The sequence below is a fragment of the Zootoca vivipara genome, chromosome 15 (genome assembly GCF_965207765.1).
Source record: "Zootoca vivipara chromosome 15, rZooViv2.hap1.1, whole genome shotgun sequence".
In the NCBI taxonomy this organism is placed as follows: Eukaryota; Metazoa; Chordata; class Lepidosauria; order Squamata; family Lacertidae; genus Zootoca; species Zootoca vivipara.
Window position 1 is genome coordinate 4,847,341 of NC_142598.1, and position 22,899 is coordinate 4,870,239.

The window sequence follows — 22,899 nt, forward strand, 5'->3', positions numbered from 1 at the left end:
CGTGCTAGGGCCAAGTCTTTTTTCAGCAATGGTAGCTCCACTGCAAGATTTCCTTGATACACAGACTTGCTCACTTCTTTTGTTGTGAGCCACTACATCTATCAGTTAAAAAGCAGCTTGAACACCTAAGTAAAGTATGTGACTCCAGAAATGCATAGTACAGGCATTCCCCCGCCCTTATGCAGGGGTTACGTTCCAGGACCCCGCACATGTATGTGAAATTACGTAAAGTGGAGAGTACTCCACTTTAACAGGAAGGGCACATGAGGAGGAGAGAGAGACACAGACAGAGACACACTCTCACCCTGGAAATTGCTTGGCCTGTCCCGAGCCTGTCTGCCTAAGGGGAGCCAGTGCATGGACTGGCGGCAGCTGGCCATGGAGGGAGAGGGCCAAGAACAGAAATAGTGCCAGAATGGGGGCATGGACACGTGACAGAGTGGCAGGGAGAAGATGCCTCCTACCCTGCCCCGCTGGTTGATCAAACGCCTATTTATTTATTGCATGGCAGTACTGTACATGAAAACACGGTCACGTGCAACAAAATAAAAAGTATCACTTTAAAGCTATCCCAATGTCCACTCGTATAAACTCATATTCTTCCCCTTAGTTTGGCAGTGCCACAGGTAAGAATCCATCTGCCACCATGCTCACCTAATATAGAAATGGCATGCAGTCTGGCCTGAACAGCTTGCAACCGCTTTTTATGATTGGAAAAGCCATGGGCCAGGCGAATGTGTGTAAACAACAGCATCTACAAGAAGAAAACAGTTAGCAGTGTTGCAATAAAGGCCCAAGCATCCACCGTGACAATGCATCCCTCACAGGGTTGTAACTGACACCAGTCACCTGGCAGGATCTACATATGTAGAATGAGATGCAACAAATTTTTTCACTTCAGTCATATGTGTATATAAGTAAATATTACAATCTAGAACAAGGGCAGGGCATGAACCAGTCTCCCCAATGCCCTAGTTTTGTCTACAGAGTGCACATTCAAAATGCAATTCCTACTCTGAAGTCCCAGATGATACAATTTATTCTATTATCTCATTTAGCCATCTGTGTAAAGGTGGCCCTAATGCACTCAACCTGGTGCAATCCAGGGCAGTATCTGCTGCTACCTTGTGTAACCATGTTACTCTCGATGGGTTTCCATTTCTCTATCTCATCACTCTCTCCCCATTTTGAGAACACAATATGGAAACCATACCAAAGTTAGCAATATTGGAAACTAGAGCTCTCAGCTCACTAAGCGCCCCACCAAGTCCAGGGGGGGGGGAGAAATCCATTTCAAGTACAAAGGAGATTCATTATTCTTAACTCAGTTTAGCTACTGAAAATCTCCGAAGCACAGCAAATTTGTTTTCCTTGAAACTAAACAAGAAGCTTCATTCTGTAATGCACCCAGAGCACCACATTGGTCTTTCCTGTCAATGTACCTGTTTATCCTTTGGGATGCTGTACATTTTGGTGAGTGATTCCATAATTTCAGAGGGACTTTCTGAAATCTGCATTGGGTAAATAAGAGAGGCTTAGAAGCCAATACGAAGGCAAAATTAAAAATATCATTCAATTAAGCAGGGGGAGTTAGCTTACCTTGTCAAGTTGTTCTATGTGAATATAATGTAGTGTGTTGCTGGTAGTCTGAAAAGGAAACAAAATGGTTTTGGAGTTCATTTCCGATCTCTCATTCGGAAGCCATGGCAAAGTCACAACTGCGCCACAGAACTGCTCAAGGGCAGCCACCAAGAGCTACAGCTCAACAATCAGACCTGGCTTTCGTGGGGTATTTTAATCATATCCCAATATGGATTACTGTGCTGGCAACCCCTATTTGAGAAAGAGCTGCTGCCCCATAAATCCACATCTGCCCCATAAATCCATACCTAGAAAAAACAAGCATTTAGAGAAGCAAAATGGAGAAGTCTCTTCACAGGTGGACAGAGGTGTTACCGTGGAAGTGTCAAGGGTGTATGTACCTGGCACTTAAGCGTTCCCATTTAATTTGGGAACGCTGTCAAGGTGTGCCATCTACTTTACACCCAAATACTCAGGGAACTGGAGATACTATGTAAGGGTCCTCACAGGGCCTAGTGTGGAATTTGGGGAGGACAAAGTTTGAACTGTTTGCACCTGACAAGAGACCTTTCATAGTGTGTTTCTCAAGACATAGGAAAACAAACTCTCCCTGAGATATGAGGGCAACAAAGTGGGCCTTCAACACCACTGAATCCCTACCACCATCACCACCACCTCCGAGAGTTAAAAGCAGCATATTTGATTGCAGGGCACAGCAGCTACAGCAGAGGTAGGACACTGGGTGGACCATGACAACCTCCAAAATGAGTTGATCAAGCTACTGAAAGCATCTGAGAATAGGAAGACTGGCTGCCAGCATCTTCTCATACCTAAAGTAACTTCCTCCATCTTAGTATTCACTCACTGGGAGTAGAGAACCCCACCTCTCTTAGAAACTGAATAGGGAGCAACGTACTATAGCCTTTTTCAATCCAATGTGGGCTTAATTGCCAAATCTTGCTCCCACCCACTTCCCTCAGAACCCTACAAGAACAAGTCTGTAGGAGACTCACCCTTTTGTCCACTTTGACCTCGGCCCCTGGCTCTGCATAGAATTCAAAGTGTAGTGTAGTTGCACTGGGAGGGTATTTCTGTGTACAGATCACAGTATGGAATCAGAACAAACCAGATGGCAAACACTCCCTCCAAAATAAATCAAACCACTCTCACCCTGGACTAGGGGGAGGTTAAGGGAGGGGCATTAGCGTAACAAAGGACAATGCACCCTGGTGCTAAGAGCACCCACTTGCAGATGTGTGAGTATAACCACCACCCCCAACTCTCCTTACATCTTTTTGTGCATGTGGGAGGAGGAAGAGAGTTAAGATGTAAGAAGTTAGGATTAGGTATGAAGACATGGTGATGCAGAGGGAGCCCTGCTGATATCTAGGAACAAAAACAGCAATATCCAAGAAGATGCACAGACATGGAACAATGGCCTAGACCTGTGCCTCCAGCAGCTCCACAGGGTATGAGTAGCAATGCATATAAGACTACTCAGCCTTGCATCACTCAGGTCATGCAAGCTTAATGTAAAAGTTGAAGCAGCCGAGGGGGAGAATTTTGCTGGCCCCAGGTCAAAGGCGGTATTTCAGAACATGCCATCAGACCTTATGGGCCTCACAACTCATATGAGCCCTACATTTGGTGCACTTCCTGACATCACTGTCAGCAGTGACGGTAGCGGCAAACCAGGAAGCACCTTAAAAATGATTTGCTTCCTATTTCCAGAAGTTTACAGTAACTGCCACTGTTTTGGTATGATAGCAGCTGTACCATCTTGTGCTGATCATGCTAACCCAACTGGGGCAAAAAGTGATCTCCACCAGGATCAACACCCAGAATGTATATGTTGTAGATGACTGTTACTCTGATCATTCTCAAAAACAATACATCTTGAAAATACCCTATGTATGATCCTGCCCACAATGATGCTGCTTCACTCCAGAGTGTAGCCATTTCAAAACATAGCAAAAATCAGCAAAGCAGGCACTGGAAAGTTTTAAAGCAACAGGACAGTTCTGATGAGGCTAGTAACTATCAGAACCACCACAAGCTGGCATCTCTCCTGGTTCAGGGGACCACCATGGACAGGGGAAAGAAATTAAGCAAAGTGAACAAGGAAAGGGTACCCAAGAACTCCCGCCCCCAAATACCCAATATTCTTCCAAATCGCACAATGCTTACCCTCAAGAAGGAAGATTATATATACCAGCAAAAAATGAGAGTTTCAGTTTCCAAATCTTGGTGCCAGAATCCCTAACCCTAAAACATTGTTTGAAGTCAAACTTTTCCAAAGCCTATGCCAAGCAATGCATAGTGACTTTTATTTCAAATATATTGCAGAATCCTACTGTGTTATAATGGACTCTTGCCCATTAGGAAGACAACATTTTCTTCCTACAAGAGCAGAGTACCAACTATTTGCCAATTTGCTATTAAATACGAACAGTGTGAGAGGCACTATAAAATACACACTTGGGAAAGGACTATCAATGTATTCATGTAAATCAGAAAAGCAACTGGGAATTAGTTCTACACATCATGAGTCAAGCTACCAACCACAAAGTAGCAGAAAAGATAAAATTCAAAATGGAATACTTACCAGCATGTGCAAATCTCTACAACATTCTGCCAGACCAAAGCCATTCTCCTTGCCACCCCAACTCTGCAGGACAGAAGGAGGAGAACATAAAGGATGAATGAACCCCAAAACCCTACAAAAAACAATCCAGAAGGAAAACTCAACTGTACACTTCAGTTGGACTTGATCAATAGAAAATTGGCTATGTGAAGTTCTGGCATGCATGTTCTATTCACAGCTGCATTTAAAATCTCACTAAGTGCCCCCCTTTCCCTCTAGGACTCCAAAATCCTACTTTATATAAACAGTCATCATGATTATTTCCAAAAGCAATTAACAAGTTCTGCTTTGTGGTAATGAAGGCTACCCAAAATGAAAGCCAACATACCACTGAGAAACTGCCAAGATGCCATCCAACATGACCCAATACAACAACGTTGACTGGTAAAACAGAAGCTTGAGAGTTAAGTAACTGTCACAGGCTATGATAAAGAGCGCCAGTGCTCAGCTGCCTTCAGAGCTGCTTGAAATGACTCACTTGAATCATAGTTTGTACCGGCTGCACACTGCAGTGTCATGTACCGTATTTTTCGGCCCATTGGACGCACCTATTTTTTAAAGCAGAAAAACAAGGGGGGGGGAATTCCGCCTCAAACCTGGCGGTGGCGGCTACAGAAAAACAGAAAGCAGCTTTTGGGCTGCACGTCCCGTTCCCCCCCCACAGCCGCCAGCGGCAAAGGGGCGGGGGGTAAACGTTCCTCCTTCCTCCCCCGCCCCTTTGCCACTGGCTTTAAAGCCAGCTGGGGAGAAGGTGAGGATGCTATGGGGGCAAATCGCCCTGACGCTGTGTGCAAAGCTAGCAGTTCTCCTTTAAAGCCAGCTGGGGAGAAGGGATGGACCATAGCGTCCTCCCCTTCTCCCCAGCTGGCTTTAAAACAAGCGGGGGGGGGGAACCGCTAGCGCCACGCACAGCGTCAGGGAAGCTCACCTCCGTTTGCAAAGGCAGGCTTGTTTTTGCGAACGAAGATGGTGGGGAGGAGCCAGCAGCATCTCCTCCGCTGCCTCCCCCCGCGTTCAGCAAGAAGCGCCTCTCCGAACCCCGGGATGGGTCCTGCGCCTGCTGTCAACGGCAGAGGCGGGGGAGAGGAATGAGCGGAGCCATTCGTCCCTCTCCCCCTGCCTCTCCCGCTCACAAGAGCAAGCACAGGACCCATCCTGGGGTTCGGAGAAGCGCTGCGCTGCGCCTCTCCAAACCCCAGGATGGGTCCCGTGCCTGCTGTCAACGCAGAGGTGGGGGGAGAGGGACGAGCCGGCTCTGGCAGGGGCAACCGTGGCTGCCCCCCACTCTTGGGACAGCCAGCGGCAGCATCAGGGCCCCGAAAGGAGCACGCTGATGCTGCTGCCGGCTCTCCAGGGCCAAGCCCATCTGCCCCCCACTCTTGGGAGAGACAACGGCAGCATCAAGGCCCCGAAAGGAGCACGCTGGTGCTGCTACCGGCTCTCCAGAGCCAAGCCCCCCTGCCCCCCCCGCCACTCGCAAAAGCGGAGTGCGCTGGCGCTGGCGGTGGTGAGGGAGAGAGGAATGAGCAGCTCTTCTTCCTCGGAAGCCGCTGCCAGTGCGGTCCGCTTTTGCGAGCGGCAAGTGGCTGCTTCCAAGGAGGAAGAGCTGCTGGTTCCTCTCCTGCCCTACCCCCCGCCCGCCGCTTGCAAAAGCGGAGCGTGCTGGCGGCGGTGGGGGAGAGAGGAACGAGCAGCTCTTCTTCCTCAGAAGTTGCTGCCAGTGTGCTCCGCTTTTGCGAGCGGCGGCTTCGGAGGAGGAAGAGCTGCTCATTCCTCCCCCCCCCCCACCACCACCACTTGCAAAAGCGGCAGCGGAGGAGATGCTTGACAGGGAGCCTGGCCCGCCCCTCCTTCCCGGCTCCCTGTAAATGCACGCACTCCGCTTGCTTTAAAGGGAGCCTTCGCACCATAGGACGCACTGACTTCCCCCCTTCCTTTTGAGGAGGGAAAAAGTGTGTCCTATGGAGCCAAAAATACGGTACATCATTGCTTCCTGTGATAACTGCCATTACAAGTGACACAAGAGAGTAAATCTCAACTGCTTTGAAAATGAGAGAAGGAATAGGGTCACCTTTGTTGTAATCTGGATGTCTAATAAAGCCACAAACAGATTAAGAGAAAGATGAGTGAAGCCACCTATGCAGTGGCTTATTTTTACTTTATTATAGTTTCCAATTATAAACAAAGCAGAAATACCACCAATAAAATACAGAAAATAAATCAAGAACATAAAATAGAGCAGAGAACAGAAATAGTATTTAAATATTGTTTTCAAAGTTTTACAAAGCCGCTCCTGTTTTTCCCCTGAAAGTACACAATTCCCTCAAAGTGCTTTGTTTTAGCTGTGTGTCTTTACCCCCGCCCGCTTTTTTAAACCTCTCAATTTTTCTTCATCTGCCTTCAGACCTTTTGTACAATGCATTTTTACAATGTACTGTGCAGAAGGATTGGTGGGAAAACACATCACGTGAAACAGTCCATCACACAATCAGTTACAGGACTGCACCTCTCAGCATGCTTAGAGGTCTGGTCGGCCAAAAATATAGCATCTCTGAAGCTAGTCACAAACTGAACTTCCTTTATATACCATGGCTGCATGCTGCTTTTATCACATAGCAGATAAAAAGGCAGTGCTCAAGGAATCTGACGCCTGCTCTCTCTCTCTCAGATTACACCATACCTGCAATGTGACAGAAGGCCACAAGAGCAGACTAAACTGTAGCACAATGATCTTCAGGGTAATTAGCTTCATCATTAGGCTCAAAAGTCTGTTTAACAATACACAACCTTTCAAAAGGAACTGCTCCCACAACAAATAAAAAACTGGCTATATGAAGAAGACCCCCAAAGCAAATAAAATTAGATAATTTAAGTCTTAATACTTTGACAACAGGAATACTACAAATAACTACATACCTGTCTGGAAACCTCAGTACATAATGAAACACTAAGTAAGATGGGCTGATGCAAACAGCCCAAAAGGACAAACTAGATTTAAGATGTGAGGCCCAAAGCCTTAAATTTAGGAAGCAGAGGTAGAAAATGTGTCAGAGATCTTCCATTTTCTATTGCTTTGAGCAAATCCATTTATACTATGACTGTCAATGCTCTTTACTAGAGACATTACATTTTTGATCCATCAACATGGCTTCTAAAGGTGCATTATCTAAAGAAGCCATTAAGACAATGAACTTCAACTTTCTTGCAGGTCTCTTTACAGCTGCTTACCTCTGCCAAATGCTGTAGCCGGGACAGAAGAGGCATCCTCTTGTCAGAGCCCAGGCGCGTGATGTAATTGGAGCGTTTGCTAAACACATACAGGAGGTTCAGCACTGCAAGGACCACTTGCATGTCCGAGGATGCCAACAATGTTGTCAAGTGCTAAATGAAGAGGAAAGTATTTGAAACATTCCTAAACTGCCACAATCTTAATTTCCAAAGAGATTAATATTTTCCTGTTCTTCCTTGCCATGTTCAGTCACTGTAGTGTTGTGGCTAACAGATTAAGTTATCAACGAGAAGTCTATAATTCAAACCTTGCTTTTGCTATGGACTCCATATGCAGCCTTAGCGCAGCTACAATCCTCAACCTACAATATGGGGAGCATAATACTAGCCTGCCTACTGGCTTTAAAATTTCAAGATTAAATGGATGCTATGTAAACCTCTTGAATGCTTTAAAGCATTATATAAAATTGCTAAGTATTTAAGTAATAAATATTTGAGTCCATCTGCCTCCCAAAATCAACAATATAGTGGGGCTGTCATTCTTGTCCCAACAGAAAAGCGGCTTCACACTATTAAAGCCATCATCTGCTTCTAAAACATGTTTCAGGTGAGAGGCCATTCAGCCCATCTAAATCCCAACCCTGCTAGTTTAGAGTTCTTTACCTCGATAGAGCTGTACAGGTGGCGAGAAAAACTGTATTCTATTAGCAGGGCAGTGAAGTTCAACACTGACAGCAGTAAGGATTTCAGCTGTTCCCTCTCCGGCCTGTCGCAAACCAGCATCCATGACATGTTCTCCACTGTCTGCCCAGCATCTGCTAGGATCCCATCGAATCTGTCTAGCAGGTCCACCCAGTGGTAAAGTTCGCACTTAAAGAGGGGGGAAAGCACATTCAGGAAAGAATGACAGTGACAAGGAGAGATAACTGGACTTCTTGGGAAAGGGTCTGCTATACCTCCCGGGGGGGGGGGGGGAGGAAACTAAGATATCCCCATATTCATCAGCCAAATACAGTGGACTCAAGAGCTGACCAGGTAACTGGAGAGTAAAACATTAGATCCAACCCCCATGCGTGCTTATTTGGAAGTCTGACTGGCACAACAAGTAAGCCTGAATAGGATAAAGCTATAACTTTTACAACACAATTATGTTAGAATTAAGGGGCATCAGGAAAATAAATATGAGATGGAAAATGAATGAAATGATGAAAAGATACTGAACAAAGCGAATTCTTTGAAATAAATATGGCTCAGGAAACAGATACTGTATAAGAGTGATATGGGACGAAAGTAAGGCCTTCATAAGAGGATATTACATACAACAAAATGCCATACAAAAAAGTATTAGAGAAGGCAAATTGGACCAAATTAGAAATGAAATCTGTACGAATGAAAAAACTCTAGCTAAAGATCCAAAGAATGTAAATGCAGTTCAAAAAAATTAAAATATTACAAAATCAATTATCAATATTATTAAACTATGAAATAGAAAATAATATTAAATGGATGAAACAAAGAACTTTTGAATTCGCAAGTAAACCAGGGGAAATGCTTCCATGGCAATTAAAAAAGAAACAAAGAGAAAAAATAATTGATAAATTGATAGAACAGAAAATTATCGATAATAAGAAGAAATAAGTTTAGTTATTGAAAAAGAAATGTTTAGTTATTGGCTGAAGTTCATAAAGTTAAGGGTAAAATATAGAAAGTTAGTTAATGGGGAATAAGTAAATAATATTTATATAATATAAATATAATATTTATAACACAATATAAAAGTAAAGAAAAACAAACGAAGTCGAGCTCTGGGGGGAGGGAAGACACAATGGTAGAAATAAGAATATACATCTACACAGATATATACATATAGCACAATTTGGAATGTATTGTAAAGAATGATGAAATGTGTAACTGAATGTAATATTGTAATAATAATAATAATAATAATAATAATAATAAATAAATAAAGCTATAAATTAGTTTGCAGAACCAGAGATGCATCATAAAGTTTTAATCATAAAGATTGGCAAGTAAAAATGATACATACAGTATTATAATTTGGCAACAAAAACAGCATAGATTAAAGGAATAAATGAGAAAGAAAAGGATAAAGATTGGAAAATATTATATAGCAAACTTTGTCGAGAACGCCGATCTCTCAACAGATCTATGAAGACCCAAACCAATGAATATTAAAAGGGACAGTGAGGATATAGGTATACATATGAGTAAAGGAAGAGTAAAAAGGCGTAATATAAGACTGGCTGGAAAACACAATAGGGTGGGTGGAGGGGGTGGTTGATGAGATGTAAATTGCTTTTCGATTAAGCAAATATTATTTATTATTTATTGTATTTTTTGGTTAGGCTGTGATAATTTTTTATTACTATTTACTATTTTTTTGTGTATGCAATTTTTTTGTCAATTCTTGCAAATAATAAATACAGTTTATTTAAAAAAATAAATAAAGTTTTAATCCTCTGGGACCAGTCATGGTTGTCTGAAGCCCATGCCATCCTCAACCTTCCACAACAGCTTTCCCCAACCTTGTTGGACTCCCATCAGCCCTAGGCAGCATGGTCAATGGTCAGAGATGATGGGAATTGTACTGCTAGAGCACACGGAGGACACTAAGTTGGAAAAAATGTTGAATTATAAAGCCTCAAAATGAATATAAATTCAAAGACAAGAGGCGTTGCATTTTCTCAAGATGCTTTTTTACTACATGATCTGCTGCTACCGCATACCTTTCCGATGTTCCATGTTTTGATCTGTTGAAGTTCCAGCAGCAGCTGTTCATCATTGCAAACCTTGAGTTTGTCAATCAAGGCTCTGCAATCTGCAGGCTGAAAGGTGAAGAAACACTAAGGAACACGAATTGCTACACATCGATGGATGCATCTTCATAAAAGAAAATGCTGGTAAGCAATGAGTTGTGTTGTTATAAATTTAAAATTTCATTTACTTCTCTCCTCACCCTAATGTGCACAGACAGACATGTGATCCTACCAACAACAACTTGGGTGTCTCTGTGTTTATATTTATAGAAAACAAAATGCCCCAGATTTCTACCTTTTCCCATTGTGTGACGCTTAAAAGTCAGATATGTAATACCAGAAAAAGCACTTCACTGTCCACACTAAATGAGTTACTAAACTCAATTAAGGGGTACGCTGAGTTGCAATCTACAACAGGATACTGATCAAAGAAAGCAGCCTTCATTCCATTTCTTTTGGAATCCATTTTTTTGTAGAAGTAATGATCTATACAGTATTAGAAACCAATTTCTATAGCTTCTGAGTTACTGGCAATCATAACCTGCCAAGTGGAAAGTCAGTTTATTTCTAGCACACAGTGATCTCCAGTTTCTCCCATTTATCTCCAAGTTTGCTGTTAAGGAACATGCACTCAGTAAAACACAGGTAGGGAACTTGCCATTTGAAAGAGGCATGCAGCTCCCAATCTCATTTTATGCACACACATACACTCATGTTTCCTGAAGCTACTTCACTCTTGAAATCCCAGAATCCTGTTTACTTCCTAATTTTTTTGGGCCTTAAACTCCCCTTCCCTCTTTTCCTCTATGTAGTTTCAGAACCATTGGAAGGGGTGGTATTTTATTTGATAAAAGCAAATTGATGGTTTTGTATGGCTTACAGAAAATAAGATTCAGCTAGGTAGCCGTGTTGGTCTGACGCAGTAGAAACATTTTTTAATTAATTTTTTATTATTTGTACAGAAAATAAGTTTCTCCGCAACTTTCTGAAAATGAAAATGAAGAGGTATGTTTCTGGAGTATGTGAGTGTCCATAGCACACAAAGGCAGAGAGGAACTGCTTTTACTTTCTTTGTTTTCCAGAACAGTAGCTATATTGATCTGTTGTATGAAAAAACTCTTGAATCCTTATCTGAGAGTAACCTCACCAAAGGTAGTGAAGCTTACTTATGAGCAGATTTACATAGGATTCTCATGTGAGGTGGCCATGTAAAAATTGAACCAGGCAGGGCAGTCTCTATTTCAGTTTAGTTAATGCAACACAGGGTTTTTTTCCTGTCTTTGCCCATCACTGGGTATGGCTCTGCCCACTAAAAGCATGCACCCCCTCCCAAAAGATTACCCTTGAGGGAATGCAGCCTACAACAGATTGACTTTCCCAGCAGTAAACTATCATACAACCCAAAAGACATTCAAAACTAAAATGTCAAAAATGCACTGCTGTAGATAAAGTCAAATTTGTAATCTCCTTGATCCCATTGCACTTTACAGTGGTACCTCTACTTACGAATAACTCTACTTACGAATGTTTTTACATTCGTAGAATGTAGAATGGAGCTCCGTCCGCCATCTTGGATGCGGTTTAGATAGGATTTTTTCTACTTACGAATTTTTAGATAGGGTTGCTTCTACTTACGAATTTTTTCTCCCAATGCATTCCTATGGGATTGGACATACAAATTTTTCCGACTTACGAGTGTGTGTTCAGAACGCATTAAATTCATAAGTAGAGGTACCACTGTATTCTTATACTGTTCCTATGATGAGCTCAAGGTAACAAGAGGTGATACTTACAGCCTCTGTAGGTGTTTTCTTCAGCTTAGTTCGGTCCACTTTCATTTTTATTAGTTTTCCGCTTCCTGGTCCTGCTTGGTAAAACAAAATGACAGAGATGAATGTCAACAGGACATATTTAATCAGTTAACAAACAAGTGACAGTGTAAAAGAACAAAGGTGGCCTAAGAAGCTCAAACTACATAGAAGGGGGCAGTCTTAGATAAACATAAGGAATCAATTTCTGAGGTTGCATGTACACCAAAGACCTCTATAGCTACAGCTCACATGGAACGCTTCATTAGCACACAAGGCTACTGTCACAGATGGGTGTTGGCTACTCCCGAGTAAGCACTCCACACATCCTCTGGATTTTCATAGTTTTATTGTGCATGCTATATACAGTGGTGAGATGTCTCAAATCATGTCTGCTCTGCATGGGGCAGAAGCCCACAATGGCGTCTCGTGGGCTCTGACCCCCCTTTTAAGACTGGGCATCCACACGCCCCTCCTCCTTGCTCTATGGGTCCTCCGTGGTCCCAAAACAGGCTCCTGAGGTGCCCTTCTACTTACTCCCTCCTTTCCAGCCCCTGCTGAAGCTAGCTCCTCCCCTGCTTCCCTGCTACCAACCTGGAGCTGAGCCACCAGGACTCTGCAGAGCCCTGGACCCGTCTTAACCCTTCCTGTTCCTGATTTAAACTCCCAGACTTGCTGCTGCTCTCCCATCTGATGGAAGTAAGCAGAGTGGGCTGCTCTCTGCAAGCCCTCTCTCTTACAGCTACCAAAAGATTTCCTGCTTTATTGTGATTTCATTGTAGGCACCTATTTGCTGTACATCTCTCACATTTGCTACTACAGTGGTACCTCTGGTTAAGAACATAATTCGTTTTGGAGGTCCGTTCTTAACCTGAAACCGTTCTTAACCTGAAGCATCACTTTAGCTAATGGGGCTCCTGCTGCCGCCGCACCGCCAGAGCACGATTTCTGTTCTCATCCTAAAGCAAAGATCTTAACCTGAGGTACTATTTCTGGGTTAGCAGAGTTTGTAACCTGAAGCGTTTGTAACCCGGGATACCACTGTACTACAGATTCATGCTGGAATCATACAAACAGGTTTGTAGCCTCATTTTGGAAATTAGGACAAGAGCTGCGGACTATTGACATTTATTTTCCACACACCCCAAAAGGAAAAGGCTTCTGTTCTCTTAACACACTTAATCCTTAAACCAAGACACTGTCCCCAATTACCCTAAATATTGCATACCAGTTGTGGGACAGCAATTTGAGGCACAAACTGGGGGAAACCAGAAAAGCTACCGTACCAAGAAACTAAGAAATTGAAAGGTTGTTGCAGAGGAAAATCTATTCCAATAGAGGACAGTAAGGCACAGGGTTGAACAAAGAACCATAACATTGTAGAATTGGAAGGGACCCCAAGGGTCATGCACAAGTTCAAGTAGGGACCGATCAGAGCCTGCTCAATTTGATTTCATTGGAATTTACTTTTAGGTGTCAGCATTAATGTCTTAAACTGCCAAAAAGAGAAATAAATGCTGAAAAACATATCTAACTGTATTTAATAGTATATAGAGTACCTACGCCACAAAAATATGAATACATTCTTATTTCACTGGCAAGCCAGATCAAATTAAGAAAGACCTTGCTGACAAATATATAGAAAGAGAATCTACCCAAATGATGCTGACATAAAAACCTCACGCATATACCAAGCTGGAAAAATGATAAAATAGTGTGCAAGTTTATCACCCACCCTCTCACCTCAAGAGTATATTGTCTTACACTGAACATAACCAAAAGACTTAAAATATGAACATAAAGAACAGATGTTGCATGTTCTTTTGTACTTCATTAAAAACTTTAATAATTTATTTAAAGAGCTTCTGGTGGAAAATCAGTTCAGTTACCACAAAAATTAGTTTTCTGGCAGCATGCTCCTCTCTAATCCCATGAAACCAAGTCAGCAGTTAAGATACACAACTATAGACTTCCGGTTGACCGCGCCATCTTTTCCAGTCGGAGGTCTGTTCAGCGGAGCAGACCTCAGCACTTCAGAGGTGTGGGGGGGAACCACTCCAGTGGAGCGAACCCCCCTGAAAAGCCCCAAATCGAGCGTTTTGGGGACTGAACGTCCGGCGGGCGCCATTTGTGGGCTCTCCCTCCCTGGTTCGGCTCTGTTTTGAGTCCCCGAGAGTGAGGAGGTAGAGCTGTGGTGCACGGACAAAGATCACTAACTCTAACAGCGGGAAGCTGCAAGACTGGGAAACAGCAGCGGCCAATTCTTCCAAAGGAACAAAAAAAATTACAAAAAGAACAGACTGTGAGTAATCTGATCCATTGTATTTCAATTTGGAAAATTTGGACATGGGAGAGAGATCCAAAAAACAGAAGTCGATCTCTACCCACTGAGAGACTGGGAAGCAGAAATGTGCCCCGAAGCTGAGAAGAAATTTGGAGCAGTTTAAACCTCCAAGGAAGGAACCTCTACAGTGGTACCTCTACTTACGAATAACTCTACTTACGAATGTTCTACTTACGAATGGAGCTCCGTCTGCCATCTTGGATGCGGTTTAGATAGGATTTTTTCTACTTACGAATTTTTAGATAGGGTTGCTTCTACTTACGATTTTTTTCTCCCAATGCATTCCTATGGGATTCGACTTACAAATTTTTTCGACTTACAAATGTGTGTTCGGAACGCATTAAATTCGTAAGTAGAGAAAATAACCCAACAAACTTTATAATTCACCCCAGAATTGGCCTTGCTAAACATCTTCCAGGACAATAATGTGCACCTACACCACAAAGAACTCATAACCCACTTACTCTCAGCAACCAGAAACACCATAACCAGACACTGGAAAGACCTATCAGGAATAAACATGGACCATTGGTACCAAATAGTATGGGAAACAGCCCTACTAGAAAAATTAACCAATAAGTTGAAACTGACACGGGGGCAAATAGAAGACGGCTTCACCCCGGTATGGTTCCCCTTTATCACATACACAGCCCAACAAGACAACGACAAAAACCCACCAACAGCATACGAATCCATATGGTTAACCTGACCCACAACACTCACCCCCTTGCTCACAAACAAAACAAAGACCACCACAGCTAACCACAAAGGAACAACCATATCCTAGACCAACCCCAGCATCTCTCACCAACAAAGGAAAACAAGTGAACAACAGAGAACCTATGCAAACGTCGCTGACAAGAAAAAACCCACCCCACCCCACCCACCCTCCCCCACCTACTATCCTTCCCCTCCCCTCACCAATGTCTCAACAAACGAAACTGAGTTGTAAAAATCTTAAGAGAGACATTGCTCTCATCTTTGTAAACCAAGAAAATACTTAATAAAAATGAGGTACCACTGTATTCCCCTCTGAAGGCAGGGTAAAGGGGGGAAACCATTCTAACAAAAGCTTGTACATTTTCGATAACAATTTACCTTTGCCTTCCAACAATTCGATTTGGAATTTGGACTTTTTAATCTTCAAATCCTATTTTTTTAATCTTTTGACACTACATCATTCACTTGGTGGTATTGCAACCATCCAGTCAAAACCTCCTTTATTTCATCATATGATTTTAATTTCCAGCCTCTGTCTGATTTTACCAAAATCTCTTCATATGTGGCCCTCCTCCCTTCCATATTTACCTTCTTAACAGTTAAAACCTCTACAGGTGATATCCTCCATGGAGTCTTCCTTTCCAACAGCATTTTATTTCTTTCCCAAACCTCATACAATGATGTTCTCATCACATGATTTGTAAAGCCTTTATGTACTTTTGACTTCTCATACCAGAGGTAAGCATGTGGTTTGTATCCTTCTCTCTTGCGCAAAAATCTGCCTGGGATCCCTTTAAAGATGATAATGGGTCTTCCATCAATGATTAATTTGTTGGTATAACTCAATCTCAGTATTGCATTTCTCATTTCCATTGAATTAAATATCACCAGACAATCTCCAGGGGCTTTACTTGCTTTGGCCTTTGCTGATCTCACTTTAATTCTGAATGCGTTTACAATGGAATAGCCCACTTCCTCTTCTTTTACAATGGAATAGCCCACTTCTTTTACAATGGAATAGCCCACTTCCTCTTCTTTTACATCCATCCACTTCGCCAGTTCTGTAATTATTTTTTGTTTGACATCTTCATTTGGTTCCTCTACTATCCCTCTCAATTTCAGATTCATCTGTTTTTGCCTCATCTCCATCATAGCCATATTGTCCCATATTTGTTCTTGTGCCTTATCTAGATTGGATACTTTCTCCTTCACTCGATCTGTGTCTTTCCTTGCTTCATGAACCTCCTTCTGCGTTTTCTTCACTGAATCTTCCATGGTTTTGGATCTTACAGTCAAATCCTTTATCTTGGTTGACTTCCGGTTTACCACGGCCATCAGAAAGAAGCGCGGAATAGCCCTCCGGGGAATTCCGAGCTGTGTGGGGGTCTTAGAGGTTACACAAAGGCTTTGCAGAACTCAAAAACCTCGGGGGGGGGGTTTACCCTGAGGGTTGTGGCACCCAGCGGTGTCCAGCGTGCTCTTCTGCTCTTTTTTATTTTTTTAAAAAAAACCAGGGACGGGATCGAGCTGCGGGCACGAAGGGGGAAGATCCACTGACCCTGCATAGCGCAGTCTCTGGCTTCAGATGAAAGCAGTGAGCTTCCAAAAAAAAGATTGAATTCGGAATTAAAATTGGAGATTATTTAAAAGATCTGGAAAATTAAAACGAACAAATTCGGCAGCTGAGGGGTGAAAAGAGGGAGTCCGTCCCGGCAGCGGGGAGAAAGATGGTGCAGGATTGAAACTGTATGCTGCCTGTCTTGATGTGAGAAGGATGGTGGTCCTTGAGTACAAGTTTACACTAGTCCTTGTCATCACAGTGTATGTAGTCCTAAAGAAGTATTTACAGATTCCCAGTTCCTTCCATGCTTTGCACAACTGTCAGCATTATGGCACCATCAAGTGGTAAAATTATATACTGCAGTTCTTTAACAAGGAGGAGTCCACAGTGCTTGCTTCTCTTTGGCTAAAAGGAATGTAAACTGTAATACTCTGCACACGTACTAGAGAATAATTCCTATTGAACAGTGTGACTTGCATGCAAAGGACTGCACTGCTACTATGCATGATTACTTGGAAGGAAAATTCATTGTGTTCAATGAGCCTTCCTATCTACTAAGTGTGCAAAGGACTGTGATCTTAGTGTCCCTGCTGCCACAGCATTAACTCTCCTTCGTAGAACTACAGATACTACATACTAGACAATATTTTACTGTTGGGGCCAAAGCCCCCACGACCCCTAGGAGTTGGCTCCTATGCTTCCTTGCCAGACTCAGCAAATCTCCAAAATGTATTGGCCCTCCACACAGTCAACTGCTTAATTTGGTGGGCCAGATGGATGATGGGCATTTTTATTCACATGCCAAGTCAAACTCGTGGAAAGATCAGCTATAAAATTGGTTACCACAGCATTTAATAGTGACTGTATTTGTCCATAAAACAAATTTGTTCTATCTGCTAACCGAGTAGTGCTTCATTCCAGTTTTCTGTTTTTACCTTAATACATCTGGGTCAAAATTTAAGCACAGCTTTCTCTGGATAAATGTCTGCCTTAGACACTGGTACATTCCCATCTGCTATAGGCAGAGTGAACTGCAAATCCCAGAATGCAACATAGTTAAGATTGACACTTGGCTCTGAAGCCATCTGATCAGGATATGGCAGCTACTCCCCTCAACAATGAATGTGTGAAAGAAAGAAAGAAAGAAAGAAAGAAAGAAAGAAAGAAAGAAAGAAGAAAGCTCACAAAACCCAAGTAATGATTAGAAAATAGACCATTTTCAATTCCCCTTCCCCACCCTCAACTAAAAACACTGAAAGACTTAACACTCCCACAATCAAATTAGTTACTATTTTAAATCTACTAGTTGAAATAGAACTGCCCATTACAACAGTGAGTGATTTCTACAAAGCTCCATTTATTTGGCTGAAATAAGTACATGAGTTAGTTGCATTTGCCAAGTCACAGAGCTTGGTTGTGTGCATGTACCTGATGTCCGAAATCCATGTTCTTCATTGAGGGCAAGCAATAGCCTTGCTTTAAGAGGAGGGGAAAGATATTCATTCACATGAAATTGAAATCTAATGCTATTGGAGGAGCAAAGATTCCCAATTCTATCTCTCTCTGGTTTTGCTTCATCATGACAGACTAGTAGCACAGGGCTAATCCATAAGGCAGCAGCAGGCCAAGGAGAGCAGAATTATAGAATCATAGAATTGTAGAGTTGGAAGGGACCATGAGGGTCTTCTAGTTCAATCCCCTGAAATGCAGGAATATTTCACCCAAAGTAGGGCTCAAACCCATGGCCCTGAGATTAAGAGTGTCATGCTCTCCCAACTGAGCTACCCCAGTCTTAAGAAAGAGTGTCGTCCAGAGGGATGAGGGGAAGGAAAACTGATAAAAGGAATAGGAAGTGAAGAGAGATATAAGGGTGAATAATTGCATATTCATTAAAAGTTGCCAGCTAAGCATCTGGTGGAGAAGACTTATAGTATGCATAAAATGCTAAGCAGATTTATTTCTTTTTTTCTTTTTTTAGATTTATTTCTTTAATGCACATATTCTGGTAACATTTCTCTAAAAGAATAGTTAAATCCTGGAAGATTTTAGGTTTGGTGGCATTAACTCATTATGTAAATCCTCACTGGTCAGCCTCCTGGAAGTGATTTCATACTTACTTTGGAGTCAATATTTATTAAATACTAGCTGGCCCGGCCACGCGTTGCTGTGGGTCATCCCTGTGATTCCCCCCACCCTGTCCCGATCCATGACGTATCCCACCCCTCCTCCCTCCAACCCCCTGGCTCATCCCTGTGTTTCGGTAGGACACCCTTCCCTCTGTTTTCCCCGGGGAGTGTTGTCCCCTCCCCCCTGTATCACCATACATTGGCCCCTGCGCACGCATTGTGAACATTTTTATATATTTAGATTAAAAAATTTTTTAATAAGAACATGAGAAGCAGAAGGTATTGTTTAATTTTATTTTTGGGGTTGTCATTTATTTTGGTGGGTATTGTATGATTTGGGCGTTGGTGTGTGTTTTGGTGTGTGTGTGTGTGTATGTGTGTGTGTGTGTGTGTGTGTGTGTGTGTGTGTGTGTGTGTGTGGTGTTGTTGTTGTTTGGATTTTCTAATTTTGGAGTAGGTGACCCAGAGAACCTAGAGAACTCCTTTATAATCCCGACCAGGGGGGGCGGGAGAATCAAATAGTGAAGACCCACAGCCCCGTAGCAACATAAGGTGAGTTCCAAAGCACCCGAACTGCTCGGTTCCATAAAAAACCCAGGAAGTGGCATTGGGAAGGTAGGAGATTGTAAATTGGGGGGGGGGTGGCCACTGCAAATACCCAAGGACTTAAACTGGGGAGAGAAAGTGCATGGTTGTTTTTTAAAAAGACGCAGAGGCTTGCAATCAGTCATAGTATTAAGCGTAAGTTAAAAGGGGCATGGCTGCCCTTACTTAAAATGGCCGCTGGAGCCTTGCATGTGACACAACGCCCGCTAAATTTTAAAGTAAAAACCCCTTGCCGTGCCCCCAAGTGCGTTGCTGTGGGTTATCTCCCCCCCCGGGCCTAGTGGGGGCCTGGCAGGGGCCTACATAAAACAAAGGCCGTGCTGCGGCCTGCGATCCATGTGCTTGCCCTCTCCCCCCCACCCGGGCCTAGTGGGGGCCTGGCGGCCTGGCAGGGGCCTACATAAAACAAAGGCTGTGCTGCGGCCTGCGATCTGGGCGCTCGCCCTCCCCCCCCCGGGCCTAGTGGGGGCCTAGCAGCCTGGCAGGGGCCTAGGGGCCTTGTAATGGCCCCCTTGGTGGTTTCAGTTGCTTGGTTGATGATGTCATTATTTGGTTTGTGGGTGTGGTGTAGATTTCGCAGGAAGGGAGGGGTGTACTGCAGGAGGAAATCCACTTGAGGGCGCTGTTTTAGTTTGTGGAAAAGCAGGTTTTTACCTGTGCAGGTATGAGATGTGAGGCATCTGAGGTTCTGCAAACACTCGGGAGTGGCCTGGATTGTTGTGTCAAAATTTCAGGATGGTCGGTCAAGCGCAGGCACCCCCAAACTTCGGCCCTCCAGATGTTTTGGACTACAATTCCCATCTTCCCCGACCACTGGTCCTGTTAGCTAGGGATAATGGGAGTTGTAGGCCAAAACATCTGGAGGGCCGCAGTTTGGGGATGCCTGGTCAAGTGGTTACGGAGAAAAGTGGAGCCCACACTTCCACAATTTTTACATTTTTATATATATAGATGCATACCACCCTTCAATACAAATACTCAAGGCAACTTACATTCACAAAGCAGAACTGGCTACAAAGTCTCATCACAGATTAAAAATTAAAAGCCTGGTGACAAAAGACAGTATACACATCAGATCAACACGGCTACCTACCTGAATCTTGCATTAATTAGTGAGCCACTACAAACTCCAAAACAAAACAAAACAAAAGGAAGGAAACTATTTTGAGCATAACAGGGGGCAGGGCTTACTTCTAAGAACAGGATTTTGTCATTACTGTATGTTCTACCTGCTATTTCACTGCTATGGTACTACACCCTGCCTGTCCTCCCATAGACTGAGACACAGTTTCTTGCCAAAGGTCAACTAGTGAGTTTCACGGCCAAGTGGCAATGTCTGAAACTCTAATCATTACACCATACTGCTTTAGTTGGACACACTTTTTGATTTCAATAAGTCTACTCTAAGTAGGATTAACAAGAATACAACCCCATGTTTTTATTACTTTATTACTTTAACTTAACCATGGCATGTGTATTCAGAAGTAATTAGAAATTATCCCTACATAGGGCCTGTATGCTAACAATTCTTGGTACCAAAACAATTTGCTACAGTCTGAAGTAGGAAGAATGGGGCTGCATAAACTCCCAAACGTACTCCAAACTGAATAGATGAAACTTAACAAGTCATTTCAGTGGTTAGTCTTAGAATCATAGAATCACAGTGGTAGAGTTGGAAGAGACCATGTGAGTCATCTAGTCCAGGCACCCCCAAGCTTCGGCCCTCCAGATGTTTTGGACTACAATTCCCATCATCCCTGACCACTGATCTTCTTAGCTAGGGATCATGGGAGTTGTAGGCCAAAACATCTGGAGGGCCACAGTTTGGGGATGCCTGATCTAGTCCAACTCCCTGCAATGAAGGAATATTCTGCCCAATGTGGGGCTTGAACTCACAACCCTGAGATGAAGAGTCTCATGCTCTACCTACTAAGCTATCTGGAAAGCGCCTTAAGACCCTGAAAAGAATTCTACTATAAAAAGCACACACTTAAGACTCATATTTCTAGAGATCCTTATGACATGCCTGCACCAGCACACATCCATAGGTAAGTTTACAACAAAACTATTCAAATTGCTCTAGCAGCTGGATTTTCATTCACAGATCACTCAAGAATACCAGAATGAAGGGGAAACAAAATATTGTGGTATTTTAAATGTTAACAAATTTATGGCATAAGCTTCGCAAACTACAATCCAATTCACTGGATACAGAAGAAAAGTTACACTTCATGTGTCTATGGAAGTGTAAACTTTCATAAATTTGTTAGCCTTTAAGGTGCCACAAAACTCTGTTAGTCTCTTGCAGTAAAAACATGGCACCCTCTCCTCCATACTCTTGCAGACACAAAGGTTCCAAAATCTTTCTACATTTCTAACAAAGTGTGCTCAACACTAAAGAGCAACAAAAAACACAAAGCTGTTTCCACTAATCATCTTGCAAATAGAATTATTGGGAACTCTGCTACTTCAGGAGCACCCATTAGAAACAGTGGGTTACCTGTTTCTCTCCTCTCCATTCCATCTGCATTCCCAGCTAAGAAATCTACATGATCAGACACATCATTCATGCTTGAAGCATTCTGACCAGACACAAAACATAGCCATAACCCAATGCACTTTGTCACACATCAATATAACTTAATGAAGGTTTCTGTTGGCTCCCAATCTCTCTTCATGATACAGTGGTACCTCAGGTTACAGACGCTTTGGGTTACGCGTTTTCAGGTTGTGTACTGCGGGAAGCCCGGAAGTACCGGAAAGAGTTACTTCCGGGTTTCACTGCTTGCAAATGTGCAGAAGGCTAAATTGAACTTTGCGCATGCGCAGAATTGCCAAATCGCATCACGCGCGTGTGCAGACACGGTACTGCGGGTTGCGGACGTGCCTCTGTCATGGATTACGTCCACAACCAGAGGTTCCACTGTACAAGAAAAATTCAGCACAGATGAAAACACCAACATCTGCTAGCTACAGCGCGTTTCACTAGCTTTTTCAAACTAACAAGAATAAATCATGCACAACATTTTCTCTTCTGCCCTAAAAAGTAACAATCTGAAAAAGTAGGCTACACACATCAGATATGGCCTGCTCTTTGTGGAAGTCATAACTGAAGAACATTTTACCATCCTCTATCCATGCCAGATGTTCTATCTACACAAATCCTAGTTTAAAGAAGTGTTCAAGTTTGAGAAACCAGTGTCCACTGCAACTGAGAGGGAATGAACCTGTCCGCCAAAAGGAAATAAATTAGAATGCATAGCGCACTGATGAAGAACTTGCCATGTGAGCAACTCATATCCCAAAATGGGAGATAAATAATGGTCAACAAATTTTGGGCAGCAATGATAGTCAGCTAAAAAATTGTATTCACCAGGACATGCACTTTCCCTTAAAGGACAGGATCTTGCCCTCAACTTCATCCGTCATCTGTAAACATCAGCACAAGATCAGGTGACCCAACAGAAGCTCCTCTGTTGTCCTTCTCTAGCTTTGGAGCTAGTG

The 22,899-nt window shown here is 43.0% G+C and overlaps 1 protein-coding gene across 20 annotated transcripts in view; it reads right to left on the reverse strand.

Annotated features, from left to right (window-relative positions):
• HUWE1 (HECT, UBA and WWE domain containing E3 ubiquitin protein ligase 1) overlaps positions 1-22,899 on the reverse strand; it is a 105,373-nt gene that overhangs the window by 70,565 nt on the left and 11,909 nt on the right. For 13 of the 20 annotated variants that reach the window (XM_088658351.1, XM_088658356.1, XM_035140356.3 and 10 more), the window contains exons 3-11: positions 12,024-12,097; positions 10,201-10,299; positions 8,117-8,323; positions 7,454-7,606; positions 4,187-4,249; positions 2,595-2,672; positions 1,600-1,647; positions 1,443-1,511; positions 655-754 (exon numbers count right to left, since the gene is read on the reverse strand). In XM_088658351.1, coding sequence (XP_088514477.1) covers positions 655-754; positions 1,443-1,511; positions 1,600-1,647; positions 2,595-2,672; positions 4,187-4,249; positions 7,454-7,606; positions 8,117-8,323; positions 10,201-10,299; positions 12,024-12,068 — 862 coding nt within the window. In that variant the 5' untranslated portion in view covers positions 12,069-12,097. The remainder of the gene's footprint in view (positions 1-654; positions 755-1,442; positions 1,512-1,599; positions 1,648-2,594; positions 2,673-4,186; positions 4,250-7,453; positions 7,607-8,116; positions 8,324-10,200; positions 10,300-12,023; positions 12,098-22,899) is intronic. The other 7 variants (XM_088658352.1, XM_088658347.1, XM_088658348.1 and 4 more) reach the window with 3 other exon arrangements.